Consider the following 25,917-nt stretch of genomic DNA (forward strand, 5'->3'; position numbering starts at 1 on the left):
TTTCTATCCTCCCCTTCACCCGGCTTTGGATTAAAGATGGCGGATCAGAGTGAGACAGCAGCAGGCGATCGGTTGGGGGATGACGAGAATGGACATGGACACTGTAGCGACTGCGAGAATGAGGAAAAGCATAGCCTCAACCGGGGGTAACGTCCCAGCCTATTACCCTGGCCTGCCCGGTGTGCCGTTCTGAAGTGGCCCGAATACACTATGCCCTGGGTCGTTAGGTGTCCCGCCTCTACCTCATTCTGATTGGCTGAGCTCATGGGGATCCCCTAATGTGATTGGCGGATGATCAGGCCTGTGTCTTGTAGAATATGTGATAGTAATGCTACTGCTGATCTATAGTGAGGGATTCTGTGCAGGACACTTGTCAGGGCTGCCTGGTGATTAGATGGCACCCATTGTGATCCAGGGCACAGGGGATCTTCTAGGAAGGTTCCAGATCCTCATGTTTCCATTCATTATACTATATCTGATGATCCACCATTATATAACCAGTATCCACCGCCTAGCCTTAAAGGGGACCTCTACTACTGTCACTTCTGGTAGCTCAATGGCTGTGTGGTCATTGGTTCCCACGATATATCCTGTACGCACATTTAGGGGGTAGATCAACCCCTCCATAATCATTCAGATCCTGACAATCCAAATCATACCCATGAAATCTCACCTCTTTTATGCTCATAGTAAATTTATTCCCCCTTAGACATGTCTTTAAAGGGAACCGGTCAGGTCCAATATGCAGCCAGAACCACGAGCAGGTCCTAACGGTCCCTGTATACACTAGCATAGATGAAGAGATCTTTAGAAAAAATATTTCTAAAGATCTTTTATCGTATGCTAATGAGCGAGGGGCCTAGTCCCAAGAGCGGTCCTTCCCATGCTAGTTGCCCCCATTAGCATGTTAGTACGCCCCTGTGCACATGATTGAATCTCCGGGGTCATACGCACTGAGCTGAAATCCAGCGGCGATGGCAGCGGAGAGGTGAGTGACATCATCCTATGATAGCCCACCCACAGGGGCGTACTAACATGCTAATGGGGGTAACTAGCAAGGGAAGCAACACCCAGGGGACTAGTCCCCGTGCTCATTAGCATACGGTAAAAGATCTTTAGAAACCTGACAGGTTCCCTTTAAATTCTCTTCTGATACCAACATACAAATCCCTCTGATCACAATAATGAGGGTGTTTACTTTTGTAGGGGACATAAAAGCAATATGGGTGGTATCTGACCAATAGGGCCCCTAACAATACCAATGACAGTGCCCATTCCTGGATGGCAGCAGGAGACATGGTCGCACGATTGCGGATTTGTGCAATTTGTACAGTCAACGACCTTCATTTTTTGGGCTTAATCTCAGCACATGTAATGATCTGTCAATGCATCTGTACATATAGACATGGTATGGCTGTGTAGGCACTAGTTCCCTAATAAAGATGATAGAGATCCGATGTGCCAGTCATTAGAAAACCAGTGTAGAAGCTATATGCAAATCAGGATGGAAGTGCATTGGGGCGGGGCATTGCATTTGTAATAAACAAGTGCATGGACACGCCCAAGTGCACTTCCAGCCTGATTTCCATAAAGTGTCTGCTCTGGATTTCTCGTGACTGACACATCCGATCCCTACAAACAAAAGGTATCATGGTTCAAACAAAAGGCAGATGTAGCAGAGCTGGGAATCTGTTGCTGTACAATTTGATAAACCTAGAATAATATCCCCACAACTATCTACTGTCCAACGGAAAAGCTCAGCTCTGCTACATCTGTTGGTGTAATGAGCTTCAGTACGGAAGGATAAGAGATTATGCACATGACACCTGTCTTCTTATTGTGATTATGTCCTGTTTGTTGTCCCATATACCATTCCAGTCACTGACCACGTTCATTTATTATCCATATTAACCCCCTCCTCACCTTCCTCCAAGAGCCATAACTTTTTTTTATTCCACAATGTTGTTTTTTTTTGTTTTTTTACATAATGGAATTCCACTATATAATGTTTTTTATTTACCATGTTCACTATATGGTAAAACTGACCTGGCAATATGATTCCCCAGGTCAGTACGAGTTCATAGATACCAAACGTATATAACTTTTTTTTTTTTTTCTTAATTGGTGGAAAGAAAAACAAAAGTTTGTAAAAAAAAATTTGCTTTTGGCACCATTTTTAGAGACCCATAGATTTAATTTTTTTGGGATCTAGGGCTTTGGGAGGGCTTATTTTTTATGCCCAAATGTGATGGGGTATTTGTATACCATGTTTGGGTAGCTGCAATGTTTTTATTTCCTCTCTTTGCATTTAATTGTAATGTTGCGGCGACCCAAAAAATGTAATTCTGGCGTTTTCAATTTTCTTTTTTGCAATTACACTGTTTACTAATCGGATTAATTTTATTTTATATTTTGATAGATTGGCAGTGATACCAAATATGTTGTTTTTGGGGGGTTTTTTTGGTTTTATTTTCAATGGAGCAAAACGAGAGTGATTTGAACTTGTTTTTTTTTTTTTTTATTTTTCATATTTTTTTAAAAACTTTTTCTACTTTTTATTGTATTTACCTGTCCCTCTTACGGGGACTTGAAGCTGCAATTATCCGTATGTACACAGCAGGGCATCACCACCGCTCTGTGCAGCAGAAATTATGACTTCCTATGAATGCCGGCACGCAGCCAGTGTTCACCGGACGGTCATTATGACGGGTCATCAGCTGATCCCTGACTGTCATTACAACTCATGGGCGCCCACATGGGACTGCCAATCGGAGTGGGGAATGGCATGCTCCCCGCTGACCCATGTTTAAGGCCCGTTTCACACGTCAGTGAAAAACATTGACGTTCTCCACTGACGTGTAAAACACGCACATGTCCCTCCGTGTTCCGTGATTCACGGCACACGTGGGTTGTCCATGTGAAATCCGTGATTGCATATGGACATTACTCACCTGCCTTCACTGCTGCTGTCCATGGTGCTGAACTCCTCGGCTCTGCAGCGTCCGCCCACCGCTCTCAGCACCTACTTCCTGGTCGGCATTTCCTGCTCTCATGAATATTCATGAGCCAGGCAGAAGCTGCCGAGAGCAGAGGCTGCACAGCGAATCGCAGGCAAGGTAAGTTGAAAAATTTTGAATATTTAATATGTCCGTGATTATCTTGTACGTGTGTCACTGATCGCACCATAGTGTGGTCCGTGGGTCATCAGTGATGCCAGACAAAAACTGACATGTCTCCGTGCAGAATCACGGCCAAGGGTGCACGGAGACACATTCAGTGAAAAATCACTGATGTGTGAGCAGACCCATTGATTATAATGGGTCTGCGTATGTCAGTGATTCTGGTACGTTTTAAAAAAAAAAGCACAAACGTACCAGAATCACTGACGTGTGAAAGGGGCCTAATCCTGCTGTGAGAGATTGACAGTGGGAATTAACTGGTTAACAGCCGCAGGTGGATCTCCGCTCTGCAGGGAAAGATGGGGGCTCTCACACCGAGCCAGCATTAAAGGCAGGGACACAACCTTGGACATACTAGTATGTCCAAGGTCATGAAGAGGTTAATAACTGAGGCGGATTTGTCACTACTGGGGGTATCTATATATATAATTGCCTTATTCTGTCTGTCTGTCTGTCTGTCTGTCATGCTCCGAAATTGTGTCCTTACGGTGACACAAAGCTGATTGGCCGCTGGGCTCGCCATGGCCCCGCCCCCCCACACAGATTGGCCTCTCGCCCCGGCTCTCTGCAGGCCCCGCCCCCCTCACGCAATGCACGCTCGCTCTGGCCCAACTGACACGGAGCCACGACTCCCAGGTGAGTACACACACACACACATCAGATCACACTCACTCTCACACTCACTCTCACACACACCTCACACATCACAACATGCTGGGATATCACTTGCTTCTACACCGGCTGCGTCAGGATCCCGGCAGCGCCAGACATAACCTTGCGATGCTGGGATCTTGACGGAGGCCGTGAAAGCTGGTAACCATTATACACATCGGGTAACTAAGGTCCCTTAGTTACCCGATGTGTATCATAGTTACCAGTGTACACCGGCTCACACTCACTCTCACACACACCTCACACACACATCACATCGCATCCACACATCAAGGTCCTGCAACGGCGGAAAATACAGACACATAACAGCACACACATACACACACACATAACAGCACACACATACACACACACAAATCAGATCACACTCACTCTCACACACACATCACATCGCATCCACATACTCACAACATCCTGGGATATCGCTTGCTTCTCGGCGGCGGTACTGTGCTGTTAGCTTCCAGGACCTGCGGGAGGATCACATGGCCAGAAGCATGTGATACCTCCGGATGTTGTGAGTATAAGCGCGTATGTGCGATATCGTCAGTGTCTGTGTGTGTGAGTGGATGCGATCGGGTGTGTGTGAGTGGATGCGATCGGGTGTGTGTGAGTGGATGCGATCGGGTGTGTGTGAGTGGATGCGATTGGGTGTGTGAGTGTCGGCAGAGGAGCACGGCGTGCTGGAGGAGGCTGGGAGCAGAGAGGCTGATCATGGGGAAGGCTGGGAGGAGAGAGGCTGATGCTGGGGGAGGCTGGGAGGGGGAGGCTGGGACGAGGGAGGCTGATGCTTGGGGAGGCTGATGCTTGGGGAGGCTGATGCTGGGGGAGGCTGGAAGGAGAGAGGCTAATGCTGGTGGAGGCTAATGCTGGTGGAGGCTGATGCTTGGGGAGGCTGATGCTGGGGGGAGACTGGGAGGGGAAGGCTAATGCTGAGGGAGGCTGGGAGGAAGGAGGCTGGGAGGAGAGAGGCTGATCCTGGGGAAGGCTGGGAACGGGAGGCTGATGCTGAGGGAGGCTGGAAGGAGAGAGGCTGATGCTGGGGGAGGCTGGAAGGAGAGAGGCTGATGCTGGTGGAGGCTGATGCTTGGGGAGGCTGATGCTGGGGGAGACTGGGAGCGGAAGGCTGATGCTGAGGGAGGCTGGGAGGGGGAGGCTGGGAGGAAGGAGGCTGGGAGGAGAGAGGCTGATCCTGGGGAAGGCTGGGAAGGGGAGGCTGATGCTGGGGAAGGCTGGGAAGGGGAGGCTGATGCTGGGGGAGGCTGGAAGGAGAGAGGCTGATGCTGGTGGAGGCTGATGCATGGGGAGGCTGATGCTGGGGGAGACTGGGAGCGGAAGGCTGATGCTGAGGGAGGCTGGGAGGGGGAGGCTGGGAGGAAGGAGGCTGGGAGGAGAGAGGCTGATCCTGGGGAAGGCTGGGAAGGGGAGGCTGATGCTGAGGGAAGCTGGAAGGAGAGAGGCTGATGCTGGGGGAGGCTGGAAGGAGAGAGGCTGAGGCTGGGAGGAGAGAGGCTGATGCTGGGGAAGGCTGATGCTGAGGGAGGCTGGGAGGGGAAAGCTGATGCTGGGGAAGGCTGGGAGGACGGAGGCTGGGAGGAGAGAGGCTGATCCTGGGGAAGGCTGGGAGAGGGAGGCTGATGCTGGAGGAGGCTGGAAGGAGAGAGGCTGATGCTTGCGGAGGCTGATGCTGGGGGAGGCTGGAAGGAGAGAGGCTGATGCTTGGGGAGGCTGATGCTGAGGGAGGCTGATGCTGAGGGAGGCTGGGAGGAGGGAGGCTGGGAGAGGTAGGCTGAGAGAAGAGAGGCTGATGCACACACACACACAAGCACGCACGCACGCACGCGCGCGCGCACTGCACAACACACACACACACACACACACACACTGGGAACCACAAACAACTGCCCTACACAGACACCCACACACACAGACAACGCTGCACACACACAACACCCAACACACAAAGACCGCGGCACACACAAATATACGCACATACCGCACAACACACACATTGCACAAAACATACCTCCCCCCAAAACACACCACACACACAAACCGCGCAACACACACACACAACGCTACAGACACACAGCGCTCCACAAACAACGCAACACACATACAACACCGCTCTCACCACCCGCCACACCCAGACAACACCCAGAACATGTACAGCGCCTACACAAACACTTGGTAACTACACACAACAACATCTCTATATATATATATATATATATATATATATATATATATATATATATATATATATATAACAAAAATCATACATGAACTACACAATACGTAAATTCTAGAATACCCGATGCGTAGAATCGGGCCACCTTCTAGTCATACATAACATTCCCCTGAAATGAATGAATTTTTAACCATCTGTAACATTGATGCCATATCCACAGCAAATGTCCCCCATTTATTATCGAAAGAACAGTCCCCTAACCATTCAGAGTATCCTCTTAACGTTGTTTGGTTTTTTTTTAATAATGTCGTCACACACACCAGTGTGATGTGAAATGGGGCAATGGTTAAATGATGGATTACTAGGGGAGAGAACAGATGGTCTTACTTTGGAATGGCTCCTAGGCTTGAGGAAAAAGGGGAGAGTACTGGAACCTATGGGTAACTAGGGGAGATATAACATGGAGCCATTATCCATAGCAACTAAGCTCTGAGGAAAAGAAGGCCTGGAGTAAAATAGTGGGTTACTGCGGGAGGTACAATCTGGCTCTTTAATCCGTAGTAACCAAGATCTGAAGAAAATGGGGGCTGGTTACTAGAGGAGACATAAGATGAAGTGGTTATCCTTAGCCCCCCTTTTCTTCAGACCGTGGTTGCTATGGATAACAGCTTCATCTTATGTCCCCTCTAGTAACCCAGCTCCCCTTTTCTTCTGACTTGAGATGGAGCTTTTATCCATAGCAACCAAGATCTGAAGAAAGGGGGATCAAAGTAAAATACTAGAGGAGAAATCAGCTGGAGCTATTATCCATATTACCAAGGCCTCAAAAAAAGGATTGGCGTAAAATGCCGTGTTACTAGAGGAGACATGAGACGGAGCTGTTATCGATAGTAGCCTAGCAGTGATGATTGAATGAGTTAGTTTGGTTGATATGATTTCCCATCCATAAACCTTTCTGATATGAGGTAGTGGTATTGATGGATGCCCGCGGCTGGCACCTTCTGGTCAGTGCCATTTCATTGTCCCCACATCTTGCCTTCCTCCCTCTTCTGTAGTAGTTGCTGTCAGAGAATGGCTGCTCGTCCCCCGCTCATGTGGAAGCCACTGGTGGTTGTGGTATTTCTGTCCCTGACGTCCTTGTGACCGGCAGCGTGTTCGGGAGATAATGACACTTCCTGATACTTTGTCGTCTGCACAAAGCAAGCGATTTCCAGTGCTTTGCTGCCTCCTCCCATGATCCGGGGCTGCCACCTTTTCTCATTTGCCTTTTCTGATTATTATGTTCCCCTTCCCCAAAATCACACATAATACAGTAGAAAGCCATATTAACTACCTTAAAAATGTACCTGTAATGAACTGTTTCAGGGCCTTCCCCAACCCCCCCCCGCTCCCCCAAATTTTTAAACACATGGCCCTGACCCAAAACAGCTGACCGTGCCCCGTGTCTCTGGCACCGTCTCGCTGTGCATCTGTCACATGAAATGGGACTTTAAATAGGGCTCCATTCCACATCGCCGGCTCAGGGACCCTAATAGGATTAGCAGGTATGTCTGTGCCGGCCGTGGCCCAGGGCTGTGTCTTCATTACTCACATTGGCATCAGCCCAGTGACCATCCAGTTTATTTTATGGTGCCCTGTGGATCAGTTTTGTCTTTTTTTGCGCTTCTCTGGATTTTAACCCTTCTCCTAAAGTGAGTTCCTTAGTATTAGATGTTACAATGTATCACTAGCTGATTAGTTAGGTTCTCTCTGTGTGGAGGAAACTTCGTGGCGTTGACAGGGATCCTTAAATTTAACCCCATCAATCATTTCATTTTGTTAGTACTCACTAATAACACTATGTTAATATTTACCATGCTTGATACGGGGCACTGGTTTTCTGGCTTCGTCTGTAAATGAGTAAGGTGATTGGGAGCCACATACATCTATATACTATTACAGATCAGTAAGTGATGGACATGTCATTGGTATGGTTGCTTATACACAACAGACGGTAGTTGGCTAAATACGCCAATTTTACCAAGATTGGATGACCATCTATTGTGTGAGGTTGGGCATATTACAATTCAACATGCTTGATTCTTTAATTTATGCTATAGTTGATAAGCAGGTGGCAACTTGCCTCCCACACCCTATTGAAAATTCATGCATTACCGGCTGAACCTGCACATGTAATGAGATGGAAGGAATAGCTGTCGACAGCCCTAGCTCTTAAGTGTATTTAGTGAATTAAAAATCGAGTATTCGTGATTAATATATATTTTTTACTATTGTCCTCTAGGGAAGGCGATGACACTGGAGTCAAGAAAAAGAAGAAACAGAAACGCAAGAAAGATAAGGGAGGAGATAAGTTGGATACTGACGCTCCGGTGAGGATGTTGGGATTATTCTTTCCTGCGCTATTCAAACATGCAGATAGGTGGTAGAGTGGGAAAACGAATGTAGAAGGAAGTCTCGTTTCCCATAATACTGGTGCCTTCATTGCTAGTGTTGATCTAAAAATAAATAATTTTGATCTACTGGTTTATAGTATGCAAACAACGAACCCTTTACAGCAGGATCCCCAACCTGTGGCTCGGAGCCACATGTGTCTCACCGGCCTGTGTTGTATGGCTCGCGGCTGTCAGCTTGGTGCATTAGCACCAGGTTTAGCAAATGTCTATGAAGAGCAGGTTTCCAGAAGGTGACTTTTGTGAGTAGCCCCACACAGAAGAGCAGATCAGGATGACGATAGGGTGAAAACACTTAGGTCTTGCTATACTTCTGGTTGTGATTTCTGTGGTAAAGGTTTAGCTGTTATACCAGTAATGGGGTCTCTGGGTGTCACTACTGTGAGGGGCAGGAACTGGATGTGGCTCGCGACCCCCTCTCTGACGTGAATGTGGCTCGCGACCCCCTCTCTCGGACGTGAATGTAGCTCGCGACCCCCTCTCTCGGACGTGAATGTAGCTCGCGACCCCCTCTCTCGGACGTGAATGTAGCTCGCGACCCCCTCTCTCGGACGTGAATGTAGCTCGCGACCCCCTCTCTCGGACGTGAATGTAGCTCGCGACCCCCTCTCTCTGATGTGAATGTGGCTCTGAAAAGTCAGAAAGGTTGGGGATCACTGCTTCACAGTAAAGTGCCAAACCAAGAAAAGACTGATGTAAGGCTCTAATCTATTCTATGTAGCTGGATTTTTATTATATACAGTATATACCGTATTTTTCGCTTTATAAGACGCACTTTTCCTCCCAAAAATTTGGGAGGAAAATGGGGGGTGTGTCTTATAAAGCGGTACCTGGGGGGGTCCTGTCTGAGGCGATCGGGCGGCCGGGTGCCTGTGGCTGCATGCAAGCGGCCGGGTACCTGTGCTTGCGCGCGGTGGCAGCTGGGTACCCGTGGCTGTGTGCGGGCGGCAGCCGGGTGCTGTGTGGGGTCGGCAGCCGGGTACCTGTGCTTGCGTGCGGTGGCAGCCGGGTACACATGGCTGTGTGCGGGCGGCAGCCGGGTGCTGTGTGCGAGCGGCAGTCAGGTGCCCGTGCAGGCGGCAGCCGGCTGCCGCCCTCACACAGGCACCCAACTGCCGCCCGCACACAGCCATGGGTACCCGGCTGCCATCGCACGCAAGCACAGGTACCCGGCGGCTTGTACGCAGGGTGGGCGGGCAGCCTGCTGGCTGCCACTCTGTGCATGCGGGGCGGGCGGCTGTGCAGCATGTTACCAGTTGTCCGCGGTCCCACTTTCAAATGATGGCGCCGGTGGAGCTCTTGGATAAGAGCTCCATCTGCGCACGCGCTGCTCCGGGAGTCAGCGCGTGCGCAGATGGAGCCCTTGGATGAGAGCTCCATCTGCGCATGCGTCGCTCCGGGCACCATTACTTGAATCGGGACCGCGGACACACTGGGAAAACACCGCATCCGTCTGCTCCACCACTGAGCAGTCCCCGCCGCTTCCACCACTGAGCCGCCGCTGCCACCACTGAACCGGGACCGCGGACACTCACTGCACTGGCCTGCTGCACGGCTCACCCGCCACCGCTGCTGCCGCCACCACGGACCCCACGGCTCCTGCCACCACGGACGCCACCGCGCCTGCAACCACGGACCCCGCTGCCACTGACCCGCCGCGCCTGCCAGCACCACCTGTGCCTCCTGTGACCCCGCTTCACCACCACTGCTGCCCCCCTCCAGTAAGAGAACACCGGAGTATAAGACGGACCCCATTTTTCTTTTTTTTTATGTCTAAGTTTGGGGTGCGTCTTATATTCCGGTGCGTCTTATAAAGCGAAAAATACGGTATATAATATATAAATTTATAAAGAGTTTTCTGCTACTTGGTCAACCTTGTCTGAATCTATCTTTTTAAAATAGTAAAACTTTAAGGCCGTGTACACCCGCTGCGGTTTTTGCCGCAGTTTTGCTGCATGAATTGCTTCAGAAAATGTTCATAACCTTTCTGCAGTCATTCCCAAGCAAAAAAAAAATGGTGTGTGCACACTGCGTTTTTTTTTTTCCCCTACAGGTTTTGCTGCAGAATTCTGCAGCAAAAAGAATGCATGTCTCTTCTTTTCTGCAGGTACCTGCGTTTTTTGCCATAGATAATGGTAAAAAAAAACAAAACGCTGGGACCAACTCGCGGAAAAAGTAAGCAAACCGTGGCAAAAAGCGGGTGCGGTTTTGCCAGAGGGTGCGGATTTTTCTTAAAAGTCCATTTTCTAGTGCGCACATAGCCTTACACTCGCCTCTGGAGGAAGAGAGAGAGCTGGATGTAAGTGATCTGTCTGATGGCGGGAGAGTGGAGCGGCCACTGATTGGCCGCCAGGATAGCGTCACTTCACACAGTTACATGATCCTGGGATAGATTACGTCGACACCGCTGGAACGCCTGCACGAAGATGAGGATAGATTTTATTATTTTAAATGAGGGAAACATACAGATCGAGAAGGGGTTGTCCGAGTAGTGGACGACTCCTTAAACTTCTTCCCGACGTTGGTTGTATCGGTACGTCCTATTTTACGGTGCATTCCCCCAAATGCATGTACCCTATTGTCACCTATATTAGCAGCTACCTGTGTTGATTTAATATTGGGTATTATTTTGCACATATTTTTTTTTTTTCTACTTCATAATAAGGTGACTACTCTTCCTGCTGAGAAGATCCAGGAGATCCAGAAGGCCATTGAGTTATTTTCTGTGGGACAAGGGCCAGCCAAAACCATGGAAGAAGCTAGTAAAAGAAGCTACCAGTTTTGGGACACGCAACCTGTACCCAAACTTGGTAAGAAAACTGAATGTGAATGATCCCTGTAGGACTTGTGTCCTTTAAACATCCATGAGGTCCACTTTCCTCAGACCATTTGGTAATGGTCATGTTTCTCCACAGGGGAAGTAGTGAATACACATGGCCCCATTGAGCCCGACAAAGACAACATCCGCCAGGAGCCATACAGTCTTCCACATGGTTTCACCTGGGACGCTCTAGATTTAGGTGATAGAGCAGTGGTAAGTATAGCTCATTCTTTTTTTTTTTTTTTTTTTTTTTTTTTTACATTTCACTCCCCTACTACTACTTATCTGCCCTTCCCAGCTCCAACTGGTTAAAGGTGGGTTTACACCTCCCGACTGCGGCAGTAAACAACCACAGATCTGTAAATATTTACCGGATGACAACCGTTTAATAGCCTGTGTACACAGGCAGATCCCGCTTAAAGATATGCAATGTAGGCTCCTGTTCTCGGCAGAGCGAGTCCTGTTTATACAGCACGATGTGCTGCCAAGAATGATTATCTTTTGTGCTGCACAAAAGGTCATTTCACCCTACGAACAAGTGTTTTTCTCTGTGATGAGCTGAAGTCTATTTAGACTGCCGAACACTCCTCGATGATAGTTTTGCAGTGTAAATGTCGTTAAACGACCACGGATCTGCAATCGTTTAATTGCCTGTTTTAGACAGTCCTACGGTACATCCATTGCATAGATTGATTAGAAATTAAATTGTTGTGTGTTCATACAGCCTCATGTCTTTTTGCAGCATGTCTTGTTTACACTGGACAATGTACTGCCAAGAGCTTAAAAAAATCCTTTCACCCAACGAACAAGCATTTTAGTCGGTAGTCGGGTGATTGCCGGCTATGTTTAGACAGGCCAGTAATCTGCAAATGTGCATGGCTGAATATTGGTAAATGTTACTGCCCTGTTATTACAAGTGATCCACCCATCAATAGGCCAAATTAAACTAAAGAAACTAAACTAAACAAGAAAATGGGTTACTTTTGCATTAGCATGGCAAATGGGGACACGTTGAAGGCCATGGTTGTCATCTTCTGTGAAGCCCAACCATAGAATTATAGGAAACCATCATTTACACTATATACTTCAATATGTTTTGCAGTATATAAAACAAGTGATGAGAGGGTCGCAGGTTCAATTCCTCTAGGGAGAATAAAAATACATTTTGAAAGTGCAAAGCTTCCGATCAACCCCCTCTTCCAGTTTCAAAATAGTTTTTGGTTTTTTTTTATTTGGCGTCTCCGCTTTCATAAACGTCCAATTTATCAAAATCTAAAAGTAATTTACACCTTTTATGGTAATATATTAAGAGAGGGGAAAAAAATAACAATTGTTTTCAGTGGCCGTATCTCTCTTGCCATAAAAAGCGATCAAAATATTGTATGTACTCCAAGATGGTGCACGCAGTTAGAGCCAGTGGGCGCATGATCTATACGATTTGCCCATTAGGCCCCTTTCACACATCAATTTTTTGCCATCAGTCACAATGCGTCGAATTTTGAAATAATGGATCCGGCGACTGATGCCGCTGGATCCGGTTTTCTTTCTCTCATAGACTTGTATTAGCGACGGATTACGATGGATGGCCTCACATTTCATCCATTGTTCAACGGATCCGTTGAGCCACCGGATTGTGACCGATGGCAAAAAACTGATGTGTGAAAGGGGCCTTAGACATGTGGCCTCGCACAATGCAAATGAATCGAGTAAGGCCAGACATGTCTATTTGGAATGTGGCCAGGAGAGTGCAAATGACATCAAAGAATCCTGATAGTGCGTGCTGTGAGGATTCACAATTCTGCAGTCACATAGTGACTATAGACTTGAACCCAAAGCCTGGACAACCCCTTTAAGAAGTTAAAGGGGTTGTCCACGATTTAGACAACTTCTTCTCATTCCCCCTGTTTGCCCCTATAAAGATAAGCCTATACTCTCCTCCAGCGCGGCTGCGGTTCCAGAGATGTCTATAGCCACGTTCCTGGAACCCACGTGACACTGGTTGCCAGTCCACATTTCATAACAAGCAGCACGGTCTTCCTTCACTCCGCCTTCGCACGTTTTAGCAGGAAGGCAGAGCTCACATCCTGCTCAGATGTCCTATGGCGGGGAGACAGACAACGGGCGCTGATTGTTAAGACACACAGGCCCCACAACCAATGTCATATGGGCCCTTGGAGCATAGCTTTAAACATCGCTCAAACCGCAGCTGCACTGGAGGAGAGTATAGGCTTATTTATTTTTACTGTGGTGAACAAGGGGAATGAGTAGGGATTGTCCATGTTGTGGACATCCTCTTTAAGAACGGTTCTCACTATTTGTAAAGGACGGTCAGCAGTTTGTCAGCATTTACCTTGTGTCGGGGGCATAGAATGTGTCCTGTGCATCCTTTGTGACTGGTTACTATTGCCACCCACAGTTAAAAGAACTGTACACTCTGCTGAATGAGAACTACGTGGAGGATGATGATAACATGTTCCGATTTGACTACTCCCCGGAGTTCCTGCTGTGGTGAGTTGTAGTTCATCCTCTCCTGAGTCTTCATCACTTTCTCTCTTCCTTATATTGAAAAGGATTTGTGATTTCTGTCTGACAGGGCTCTGAGACCTCCTGGCTGGCTGCCGCAGTGGCATTGTGGGGTGAGAGTAATCACGAGCAAAAAACTAGTGGGATTTATCAGTGCCATCCCAGCTAACATGAAAATCTATGAGCTGTAAGTATCTGCAGATTGACACCTGAATGACTGGGCTTGTATCACACTTCACTGTAGAATGAGCGCGGGGAATACAGGGGGTCCTTATGTAATCGAGATTATTGTTGGGATATTCCATAACATTTGGATTGGTGGAGATCTGACCTTCACCAATCTTTATGGGATCCGTAGGGACAGCGATCCCTTCAGCAGTTCTCCTCCGTATCGCGCCTGATCACCTGCTGTGCAGGGAAAAAAACACAAGAAAATTGGTCTAGGATTTATTGGACTGGGCATGCAAATTAGACTATTAATAGAGTGGCTTCAGACCTTGGTCCTTGACAATAAAACCACTGTGTGTGACCACTGAATTTATTCTCCTGTACTTGTTTACATATTTTGGAAGCAGATATTTTGTGACTTTATTCAGATGAATGGTTATCCAACTTCCGTATGGTCTGCCAGAGGGGAAGCTGAGCCACTCTATTGGGACTTGGACAACCCTTTCTTAATGCCCGAGTAAAGTTAAAAAAAAAAAAAAGATTATACCACCCCTTCTATGCCAGCACCGTACTAGCAAAGTGACATTGGATGCAGCGCTCACGTGACCTAATCAGTGGATGCTGAACAGCGCAGCCTTTACGGTTTCATCAGAACAGACGTCCGCAGCCAGTCAGTGACCGCGGATTGCCTGCAGTACCCACACGGCATAATAATGTAACCCGAGCACAGGAAGACCGGCGCTAATATCACTAGAATGCAGCTGGTGGGGAGTATGAGGGGTTTTTTTTTTACTTTTGTTTTAAATATACCGTATATTATTTTTACCTGGGGGAATCAAGCATTTAAGAAGGGATTGTCCACGTAACGCCACTTGTTTTACATTTTATTATATATCCTGCATACATTTATTTCTTTGTCGCTCCTAATTGGGAGACCCAGACAATTGGGTGTATAGCTACTGCCTCCGGAGGCCGCACAAAGTACTACACTTAAAAGTGTAAGGCCCCTCCCCTTCTGGCTATACACCCCCCCGTGGGATCACGGGTTCCTCAGGTTTTTTGCTTTGTGCGAAGGAGGTCAGACACGCACGCATAGCTCCACTGTTTAGTCAGCAGCAGCTGCTGACTATGTCGGATGGAAGAAAAGAGGGCCCATACAGGGCCCCCAGCATGCTCCCTTCTCACCCCACTTTCTGTCGGCGGTGTTTGTTAAGGTTGAGGTACCCATTGCGGGTACGGAGGCTGGAGCCCACATGCTGATTCCTTCCCCATCCCCATTAGGGTTCCGGGTGAAGTGGGACTTTACCGGTCTCCAGGCACTGAGACCGTGCTCCATCCGCAGCCCCTGGAGAAGCCGCTGGATATGGAGCTGAGTATCGTCAGGGACAGACCCTGCTCCGTCAAGGTACTCTGTGTCCCCGTGCATACCGCGCGCACACCGCAGCATGGCTGGGTGTGTTAGTGCGCCGGGGACATCAGCGCTGCTGCGCTTGTGCCATTTCCTCACTACAGCTTGGCTGAGTGGGTAGACTTAGGGCGAACGGTCGCGCCGGCCGCTGGGGTCAGTCACACTGCGACGCGGCTGGGACTTGTGGTGCGCCGGGGACTTCCGCGCTGGCCGTGCATATATCACGGCCGCGCTTATTACTACAGTCCCCGGCTTTTGCGGCCTAGTTCGTCTCGTTCCCGCCTCCGCACCTGCCAGTCAGGAGGAGGGCGGGACGCCGTACAGAGCATCAGCGCTGAGGGCTGGAGTCTGTTTTACATACTCCAGCCCTCACACCAGGCACAGTAGGACGCAGTTTCCCGCACTTTGTTTGTGGCACGCCCACGGTCCGCCCCTCTTCACAGGACGCCGGCAGCCATTCCTGTCTGCACGCTGAGCTGGAGAGGGGAGCCTGGGAGACCCAGACACGGGATTCTACGACCTCATACCCGCTTTTCAGCGGGCGGTAAGCAGCCCTCAAGGGCTCACCCCCACTTGTGCCGTTGTGTACTTGGTATTTTGTGTTTGCAAATACTTTTCACTGTACGGTCGCTGGTGATTCTCGGCTATATACCCTCCTAGATTGCAAGGAGGCAACAGCATGTCGTCCGTTAAACGCAGGTGCCAAAGAAGGACGGGTCGTTTCGTCCCGTCCTGGATCTAAAGTTGCTCAACAAACACGTAAAAACCAGGAGGTTCCGGATGGAATCTCTCCGCTCCGTCATCGCCTCAATGTCTCAAGGAGATTTCCTAGCATCAATAGACATGAAGGATGCTTATCTCCACGTGCCGATTGCGCCAGAGCATTAGCGTTTTCTACGCTTCGTTATAGGAAGCGAACACCTGCAGTTCGTAGCGCTACCTTTCGGGCTGGCGACAGCCCCTCGGGTCTTCACCAAGGTCATGGCTGCAGTAGTAGCAGTCCTGCACTCGCAGGGTCACTCTGTGATTCCGTATTTGGACGATCTACTTATCAAGGCACCCTCTCAAGAGGCATGCCAACACAGTTTGAACGTGGCACTGAAGACTCTCCAGAGTTTCGGGTGGATTGTCAACTTTGCAAAGTCAAATCTAACCCCGACCCAATCACTAACATATCTTGGCATGGAGTTTCATACTCTCTCAGCGATAGTGAAACTTCCACTGGACAAGCAGTGCTCGCTGCAGACAGGGGTGCAATCTCTCCTTCAGGGCCAGTCGCACACCTTGAGGCGCCTCATGCATTTCCTAGGGAAAATGGTGGCAGCAATGGAAGCAGTCCCTTTCGCGCAGTTTCATCTGCGCCCTCTACAATGGGACATTCTCCGCCAATGGGACGGGAAGTCGACGTCCCTCGACAGGGATGTTTCCCTCTCTCAGACAGCCAAGGATTCTCTCCAGTGGTGGCTTCTTCCCACCTCTTTGTCAAAAGGAAGGTCGTTCCTACCCCCATCCTGGGCGGTAGTCACGACAGATGCGAGCCTATCAGGGTGGGGAGCAGTGTTTCTTCACCACAGGGCTCAGGGTACGTGGACTCGGAAAGAGTCCACCCTTCAGATCAATGTTCTGGAAATCAGAGCAGTCTATCTTGCCCTGCAAGCCTTCCAACAGTGGCTGGAAGGCAAGCAGATCCGAATTCAGTCGGACAATTCCACGGCGGTGGCGTACATCAACCACCAAGGGGGAACACGCAGTCGGCAAGCCTTCCAGGAAGTAAGGCGGATTCTGTCGTGGGTGGAAGACACAGCATCCACCATATCCGCAGTTCACATCCCAGGCGTGGAAAACTGGGAAGCAGATTTTCTCAGTCGCCAGGGCATGGACGCAGGGGAATGGTCCCTTCACCCGGACGTGTTTCAGGAGATCTGTCGCCGCTGGGGGATGCCGGACGTCGACCTGATGGCGTCACGACACAACAACAAGGTCCCGGTTTTCATGGCACGATCTCACGATCACCGAGCTTGGGCGGCAGACGCCTTAGTTCAAGATTGGTCACAGTTCCGGCTACCTTATGTGTTCCCACCTCTGGCACTGTTGCCCAGAGTGCTCCGAAAGATCAGGTCCGACTGCCGCCGCGCCATTCTCGTCGCTCCAGACTGGCCAAGGAGGTCGTGGTACCCGGATCTGTGGCACCTCACGGTAGGCCAACCGTGGGCGCTACCAGACCGTCCAGACTTGCTGTCTCAAGGGCCGTTTTTCCATCTGAATTCTGCGGCCCTGAACCTGACTGTGTGGCCATTGAGTCCTGGATCCTAGGGGCCTCAGGTTTATCTCATGAGGTGGTTGCCACCATGAGACAGGCTAGGAAACCATCCTCCGCCAAGATCTACCACAGGACGTGGAAGATATTCCTATCTTGGTGCTCTGCCCAGGGAGTTTCTCCCTGGCCATTTGCATTGCCTATTTTTCTTTCCTTCCTGCAGTCTGGGTTGGAAAAAGGTTTGTCGCTTAGCTCCCTTAAAGGTCAAGTCTCCGCGCTATCCGTATTTTTTCAGAAACGCCTAGCGCGACTTCCTAAGGTACGCACGTTCCTGCAAGGAGTCTGTCATATCGTCCCTCCTTACAAGCGGCCGTTGGAGCCCTGGGATCTGAACAAGGTTCTAATTGCTCTCCAGAAGCCGCCTTTCGAGCCTATGAAGGAGATTTCCTTTTCTCGGCTTTCACAGAAAGTGGTTTTTCTAGTGGCGGTCACGTCTCTTCGGAGAGTGTCCGAGCTGGCGGCGTTATCTTGCAAATCTCCCTTCCTGGTGTTTCACCAGGACAAGGTAGTTCTGCGTCCAATTCCAGAGTTTCTTCCCAAGGTGGTATCTTCCTTTCATCTCAATCAGGATATCACTTTACCGTCTTTGTGTCCGCATCCAGTTCACCAATTCGAAAAGGGTTTGCATTTGTTGGACCTGGTGAGAGCACTCAGGATCTACATTTCCCGCACGGCGCCCCTGCGCCGCTCGGATGCACTCTTTATCCTGGTCGTTGGTCAGCGTAAAGGGTCAAACCAAGGAAAAACTCCTAAAATATAACATTTATTAGATATGCAAATAAAAGGTGGACTGCCACCATAAAAGAATAAAACATCTGTCAAGGGCTGCAGAAAGTGTACTAACAGCCTCCAGACAAATCATATAAGGCACACAGTACAGGAGGTATGAATACAAGTCACACTTGTTTTATTCTTTTATGGTGGCAGTCCACCTTTTATTTGCATATCTAATAAATGTTATATTTTAGGAGTTTTTCCTTGGTTTGACCCCTTTTTGCTATATATTACTCTCTTGAATTAGGGGGATTTCATTAAGGTTTTTGCTATTGAATCAGCGTAAAGGGTCGCAAGCTTCCAAATCCACCCTTGCGCGGTGGATCAAGGAACCAATTCTTCACACCTACCGTTCTGCTGGGCTTCAGATTCCATCTGGACTGAAGGCCCATTCTACCAGAGCCGTGGGTGCGTCCTGGGCATTACGGCATCAGGCTACGGCTCAGCAGGTGTGCCAGGCGGCTACCTGGTCGAGTCTGCACACTTTTACCAAACATTATCAGGTGCATACCTTCGCTTCGGCGGATGCCGGCCTAGGTAGACAAGTCCTTCAGGCGGCGGTGGCCCACCTGTAGGAAAGGTCTGCTTGACAGCCCTATCACGAGGTATTCTTTTACCCACCCAGGGACTGCTTTTGGACGTCCCAATTGTCTGGGTCTCCCAATTAGGAGCGACAAAGAAGGGAATTTTGTTTACTTACCGTAAATTCCTTTTCTTCTAGCTCCAATTGGGAGACCCAGCACCCGCCCTGTTTTTTCTTAGGGATTTTGTTTTTCGGGTGCACATGTTGTTCATGTTAATAAGTTCAGTTTTCCGATGTTGTTTATCGGATTGAATTTGTTTTTGAAACAGTTATTGGCTTTCCTCCTTCTTGCTTTTGCACTAAAACTGAGGAACCCGTGATCCCACGGGGGGGTGTATAGCCAGAAGGGGAGGGGCCTTACACTTTTAAGTGTAGTACTTTGTGCGGCCTCCGGAGGCAGTAGCTATACACCCAATTGTCTGGGTCTCCCAATTGGAGCTAGAAGAAAAGGAATTTACGGTAAGTAAACAAAATTCCCTTCTTTGCATGTGAAGATCGTTAGATTTTCTTAAACATTTCCTTCCATTTGAAACCAGAACCAAGAAGATGGTCGAGATCAATTTCCTTTGCGTTCACAAAAAGCTGCGTTCTAAAAGAGTGGCTCCAGTCCTGATCCGTGAGATCACCCGCCGAGTCCACATGGAGGGGATCTTCCAGGCGGTGTACACAGCAGGGGTCGTTCTACCTAAGCCAGTAGGCACATGCAGGTATGCCCTAGTTTTGAACAAATAGGTGTCAGTTATGGCTTTAAGAAAATGCACTGCTAGTAAGATTTAATGTTAAAAGGGTGATTTAATATTAGTGGCTTATAATCAGTATCAAATTTATGGGAATCCAATTCTCAGCACCCCACGATCATCTATCTGATTGTGGCGCCCAGAAGCTATGTGTATTGTCTAGAGACTGCAAATGGCATTGCAGCTCTTAGGACGAGTGATGAACGAGCACTAAAATGCTCGGTACTTGAAACGAGCAGCTTGGAGGGCTCCACTCAAGTGCCAAGTATAAAACAAGTCAGTGGGAAACTCAAGCATTTTTCCAGTAGACCCTTCCAGGAGGGCTGGGGAAAGAGGAAAATCACTGAGATGGGTGGAAATGGCACTAAATTGGATTGGAAATAGCATGGGTAAGTCTCCTGGATGCATCTCTAACTCCCAGGTCGCTGTTGGGAATAGTGTTGTAAGTGTATTGTTCCACTTTTATCAACTGACAATAAAACATACAAAATCGAAGATAAAATGGATTTTACAGGAAAAAATGTTAGGAAACATTCCTTCCTGTATAGTGACTTGTATATAAGGTAAAATTAAAAAGCGAGAGAAAAAAAAAGCCTCCTCCACCCCTTAAGCCAGGCCATCTCTCACAGTATTTCCTCTTCTCCTATGATTACAGTAATGACATAGTAGAGGGGGGAAAAAAAAACTACACCCACCGTGTGTGTGTGCGTGTGTGTGTGAGACATGGTCAGACACATCCTGTTTAATTTGTGAAAGAGGGACTCTGAAACTCACAAAGCCTATGTGGACAATGCAAGAACTAGCAAAAATTAGAGGGAAGAGGGACTCCGATACACCCTGTATTAGACATAAAGGAGGGCCTCGTATACATTTTGTTAAAATTGTTAGGTAGTGGGACTCTTAGTCTCCTAAAACCGTAAGTGCAACGATTGCCAAAAATTAGAAGTAAGGACTGCAGTACACCCTGGAAGACATGTAGAGGAGGGCCTCAAAACATTTTTTTCCCCTATTTTTAAGAAGTGGGACTCCTAGACTGGTAAAGCCTATGCACAAAGTGCGAGGTCTGAAAAACATTTACCCCTGAGCAGTATACGTCTATGTATGTAAGAGAATTGTAGAGGTAGGCCTTATACACATCCTAAAAAAATTACGAAAAAGGGTATCATTCACTCCCTGGAAAAATTAAGAGCAAAGGGACACATGATAACACTAAGAATTATGAGGGAGGGCCTCCTGTTTACCCTCTTAAAATTTGGAACCAGGGCTGCCTCATGACTTTTTTTTTTTTTTTTAAATTTTGAGCAAGGGCCGCATGAGGACCCTGTTGATATGGTGGAGGAAGAGGATGAGGAAACAGTCTATCCTTGCTTGGGTGGAAAGATGTGGATAGAAATACACCACGAAGAAAAGGAAGATTTGAATTGTCTTTAGGTTCCACTGCTGTCATCCGCTGGGGTTGAGAAGTCTGGGCCAATCTAGGCTTTGTTCATTTTGATAAATCAGCCTGTCAGTATTTTAAGTTGACAGGTGAATGCGCCTATCAATTATTATGCCCCTGACTGCACTAAAAGCTCACTCTTACAAAACGCTAGCAGCAAAGCAGGCGAGCACCTCCAAGGCTTAGAGTGACCATTTGTGCCACGTATCCAGCTTGGATACCCAATAGTTGTACGGCACAGAGGAATCACGTAGAACGCTGGTACATTGGGCTAGGTACTCCACCATCTTTCAAAACTTCCCTCCTTGTCAGGCTACCCCGCGTATCAGGGCCTGGGTGCTAAAAGGCTCTAATGGGACTGTCCCAGACCTTTTTGATAGTGTTCTGCTCTGAGATAACAATTTGGAGATGGAGAAAGAGAGGGGAGTGGGACCTAGTGTAGGAGTTGGCGGAAACCCTGATGGAACTAGGGCCCGTAATCCTCCGAGTTCTTAGTATATATGCCATCCCAGGGTCTGACTTAGTCCCGGCTTCCACAAAGCTCACCCATTGCGCTGGCAGCGAAATGTTGCGTCCCTTGCCACAAGCACTTGTCTATATGTTGGTTGTTATCTGGATCTTCCCAGTAACTATGTTGGTCAGGGCATGGGTGATGTTATGGGACTTGTGCTGGTGTAAATTGGGGATTGCAATCAGTAAATATAATGGTGGCTGGGGACCGAGTACCAAGCGACGGGGTGGGAATAGTTGATTCCTTTCCTCTTCATAGATCTGTAGATATAGAAGTGATGAATAGAGAGAATTAAAATTACTTCTAGTATTCAGCAATTATGCGAGACTAAAATTCCTATGGCACAGCTTATAATGAATACGGACTATTGAATATTAATATGAGATTAATATTCTTATATCACTAGTTAATCAATAGGAAGTGAGCACTGCAGCTGCACTCCTTTCCTGTTGATTGTTCGTTTGGTACGAAGGCGAGTAGACAGAAGCCTGTGCTGATTGGAGGCGAGGTTTACGTGATGTGACAACGTGAGTCGCCGTACCGCTGAAAGGGCGCCAGTACAGGAGGGGAGTATAGGCTTTATTATGTTACCTGGGGGAAGCGTGGAGTCAGGAGAGGTTGTCCTAGTAGTGGGCAACCCCTTTAATCCTCCCAGCATCGTTCTGGATTCACTCATGGAGGTGGCACCGGTGTGGGTTCAGTCACCGCTCTGTGTATGGAGAGCTGCGTCTTTAACCGCGCACCACCATACTGACAGCCGCTCAGCATTAGAACCAGCTGTCAGTGTGGGTCGTGTGGTTACAGCTGCCATTCTCCATACACAGAGAGGTGACTGAACCGGCGCCTAACCGTAACTTCAACGCTGCCGGGAAGAATAAAGTTAATTTCCTTCCGGAAGTGGGATTTAATGTGCAGGCGATGGGCAGGTTCAGAATGCTATGATATTGCAGATTAACCCCATAGCATTTTTCTACGTGACAATTCAAGATGTGATTGGGATTAAAATTGCAAGACTTTTCTGCTAAAGGAGAGGATATAGCTGTATCTAAAGGGTTGGTCTGCTAAAAGGAGGAAACTGCAGCTTGTTCATGGTTAATCAGAATCTGTTGCTACGTATTGTACAGACCCAGAAGCAGCCAATCTTCAAATACGCCTGAAGCACTTGCCTATACTACTGCTTCTATTCTCTTCCTCATGTTGCTGCATAATATATGAAGATACAACTTTCATTGATACATAATATAATATAATATATATTCATTTCAGGAGCAGGAGGTTTCACATTGATGCTAAAATAGTGAGACAGTGGAGAGCCCTGAATTCAGTCTTTCTGTTAAAAGGCTAGGAGATGATAGGTTATATTTTAATTCTGATTTTTATTTCTGATTTTCAGGTACTGGCACAGATCGCTAAACCCTCGGAAGCTTATAGAGGTGAAATTCTCTCACCTCAGCCGTAATATGACCATGCAGAGGACTATGAAGTTATATCGGCTGCCTGAGGTAAGCATTGTTTGTCTTCTGTGTAAACCCTAAGCATACATGGCATCCCACCAGCCTTCTTATCTCCAATATACAATCAACTCCACTATTAAGATGAACTGTTTACAGGGGAAAATGAACTATTCCTACAAAATATTGCTATGTGTCCTGAGTCACGAGATTTAGTGAAGCCTCTGGAGGGCCGTAGGTCATTGGTTTGCACATAGTGGATTTTGTTTTCTAAACTATATTTGTTGTTCAAAGGCTCCTAAATCATCTGGCCTGAAGCCTATGGAAATTCATCACATCCCAGCTGTGCACAAGCTTCTAGCCAGTTACCTCTCCCAATTTAATCTGGCTCCAGTTATGGATGAGGAGGAGGTCCAGCACTGGCTGCTTCCACAGGAGAACATCATAGACACCTACATTGTGGAGGTAGGGTGAATATACTGCATCCTCGTCCTGCTGACTGGGTAGGGAGCTCTCCGTGTGATTACCAATGTGATTTCCATCTGTAGACACCAGAAGGAGACATCACTGACCTCCTGAGCTTCTACACGTTACCCTCAACCATCATGAATCATCCCACACATAAGAGCCTGAAAGCTGCATACTCCTTTTACAACGTCCACACCAAGACGCCTCTAGTCGACCTCATGAATGACGCTCTCATATTGGCGAAGTCTGTGAGTTATGGCAGTGATGAGGGCTTGGGACAAAATTGGGGTGAGTCTGTAGTGACCGCTATGCAGAATGTAATGCAGGTCTTATCCCTACTTATTTGCAGAAAGGATTTGATGTTTTCAATGCCCTGGATCTTATGGAGAACAAAACTTTTCTTGAGAAACTGAAATTTGGGATTGGAGATGGGAACCTTCAGTATTACCTGTATAATTGGAAGTGTCCCAGCATGGGACCTGAGAAGGTACGGTAATAACCACAATGTGTATGCAATATTGGATGCTTGGCCTGAACCTTTAGGAATTTGATTGTTCTGCAAGGAAGTTATGATTTAACCCTTTCTCTTTTCTGATTTTAGGTTGGTCTAGTTTTACAGTAATTGCCCTCATCCCTTATATCTGAAGGGAATAGGGTGTATACTGGGCCGCCAGCTGCTCATCATGCCAGAGGTTGGACACCCAAGAGAGCAGCCCCAAGAGGAGCGCAGGATTTGTGGGCGCTGCTCTTGAGCGCATCATGCTGATGTAATTTGGGAGGGAGGCTTCAGGTTCATGGAAGTGCAATGCAGGGAGCTTCTTCTAGCCTGGCTTTGACTTAAGGATATTTCAGGGTTTTCTCTTCTCCCTTTCCACGGCTGTGAATATAAAATTGCGACCACTCTTCCCTTCCTGCTGCCATCCGGATTCAAACGGAGTTGTGGCTGAATATTAAAGTATATATTATATATATCTGTAACACGATGCTTCATTTTTTTGTTTCACTTTTATGGTATTCTCTGGGCCACGGGTGTTTATTTAATACGCTCAATGGCCATAGTTGTTCTCAGCGTATCTTGCTGATTGTGACTAGGTCTTTGGCCAACCTAATGTCTATGGACGCTGTAGAGGAGTCCTTAAAATCTCTGGTGGCATACGACAAGTGACATTTTAAGCAATTTGAAAGGTAGCTGACAGCTGTTTATGTGCTCTTATGCAATTAACATGCACTGCACAGGAGATTCTAAAAAAGAGTGACTAAAAATTATATATATATATATATATATATATATATATATATATATATATATATATATATATATATATATATATATATATATATATATATATATATAAATATTATACTAGAAGGTGGCCCGATTCTACGCATCAGGTATTCTAGAATTTACGTATTGTGTAGTTCATGTATGATTTTTGATATATATATATATATATATATATATATATATATATATATATATATATATATATATATATATATATATATATATATATATATATATATATATATATATACACATACACACACACACACTATGTATATATATGTATATGTTAGATAGATGTTGTTGTGTGTAGTTACCAAGTGTTTGTGTAGGGCGCTGTACATGTTCTGGGTGTTGTCTGGGTGTGGCGGGGGGGTGAGTGCGGTGTTGTATGTGTGTTGCGTTGTTTGTGGAGCGCTGTGTGTGTGTGTGTGTTGCGCGGTTTGTGTGGGTGTGGTGTGTTTTGGGGGGAGGTATGTTTTGTGCAATGTGTGTGTTGTGCGGTATGTGCGTATATTTATGTATGCCGCGGTGTTTGGTGTTGTGTGTGCAGCGTTGTCTGTGTGTGTTGGTGTCTGTGTATGGCGGTGTTTGTGGTTCCGTGTGTGTGTGTGTGTGTTGGGGGGAGGTGCGCACCTCCCCATCGTGCTACATCCCCCATGCTGCGCACTCCCCATCGTGCTACATCCCCCATGCTGCGCACTCCCCATCGTGCTACATCCCCCATGCTGCGCACTCCCCATCGTGCTACATCCCCCATGCTGCGCACTCCCCATCGTGCTACATCCCCCATGCTGCGCACTCCCCATCGTGCTACATCCCCCATGCTGCGTACTCCCCATCGTGCTACATCCCCCATCGTGCTACATCCCCCCCCATGCTGCGCACTCCCCATCGTGCTACATCCCCCATGCTGCGCACCCGCCATCGTGCTCCATCTGCCA

The 25,917-nt window shown here is 47.7% G+C and overlaps 1 protein-coding gene across 1 annotated transcript; it reads left to right on the top strand.

The window, feature by feature from the left end:
- Positions 1–24,666, top strand: NMT1 (N-myristoyltransferase 1). The gene is made up of 12 exons (XM_075350254.1): positions 1–146; positions 8,321–8,408; positions 11,155–11,299; positions 11,405–11,523; positions 13,727–13,818; positions 13,904–14,020; positions 19,620–19,790; positions 23,163–23,271; positions 23,515–23,685; positions 23,769–23,936; positions 24,038–24,175; positions 24,290–24,666. Exons 1-12 carry the CDS (start codon positions 37–39, stop codon positions 24,308–24,310), a joined length of 1,449 nt encoding a protein of 482 aa, XP_075206369.1. The 5' UTR covers positions 1–36; the 3' UTR covers positions 24,311–24,666.
- The last annotated feature ends 1,251 nt before the right edge of the window (positions 24,667–25,917 follow it).

Source organism: Anomaloglossus baeobatrachus, chromosome 5, assembly GCF_048569485.1.
Source record: "Anomaloglossus baeobatrachus isolate aAnoBae1 chromosome 5, aAnoBae1.hap1, whole genome shotgun sequence".
Classification (NCBI taxonomy): Eukaryota; Metazoa; Chordata; class Amphibia; order Anura; family Aromobatidae; genus Anomaloglossus; species Anomaloglossus baeobatrachus.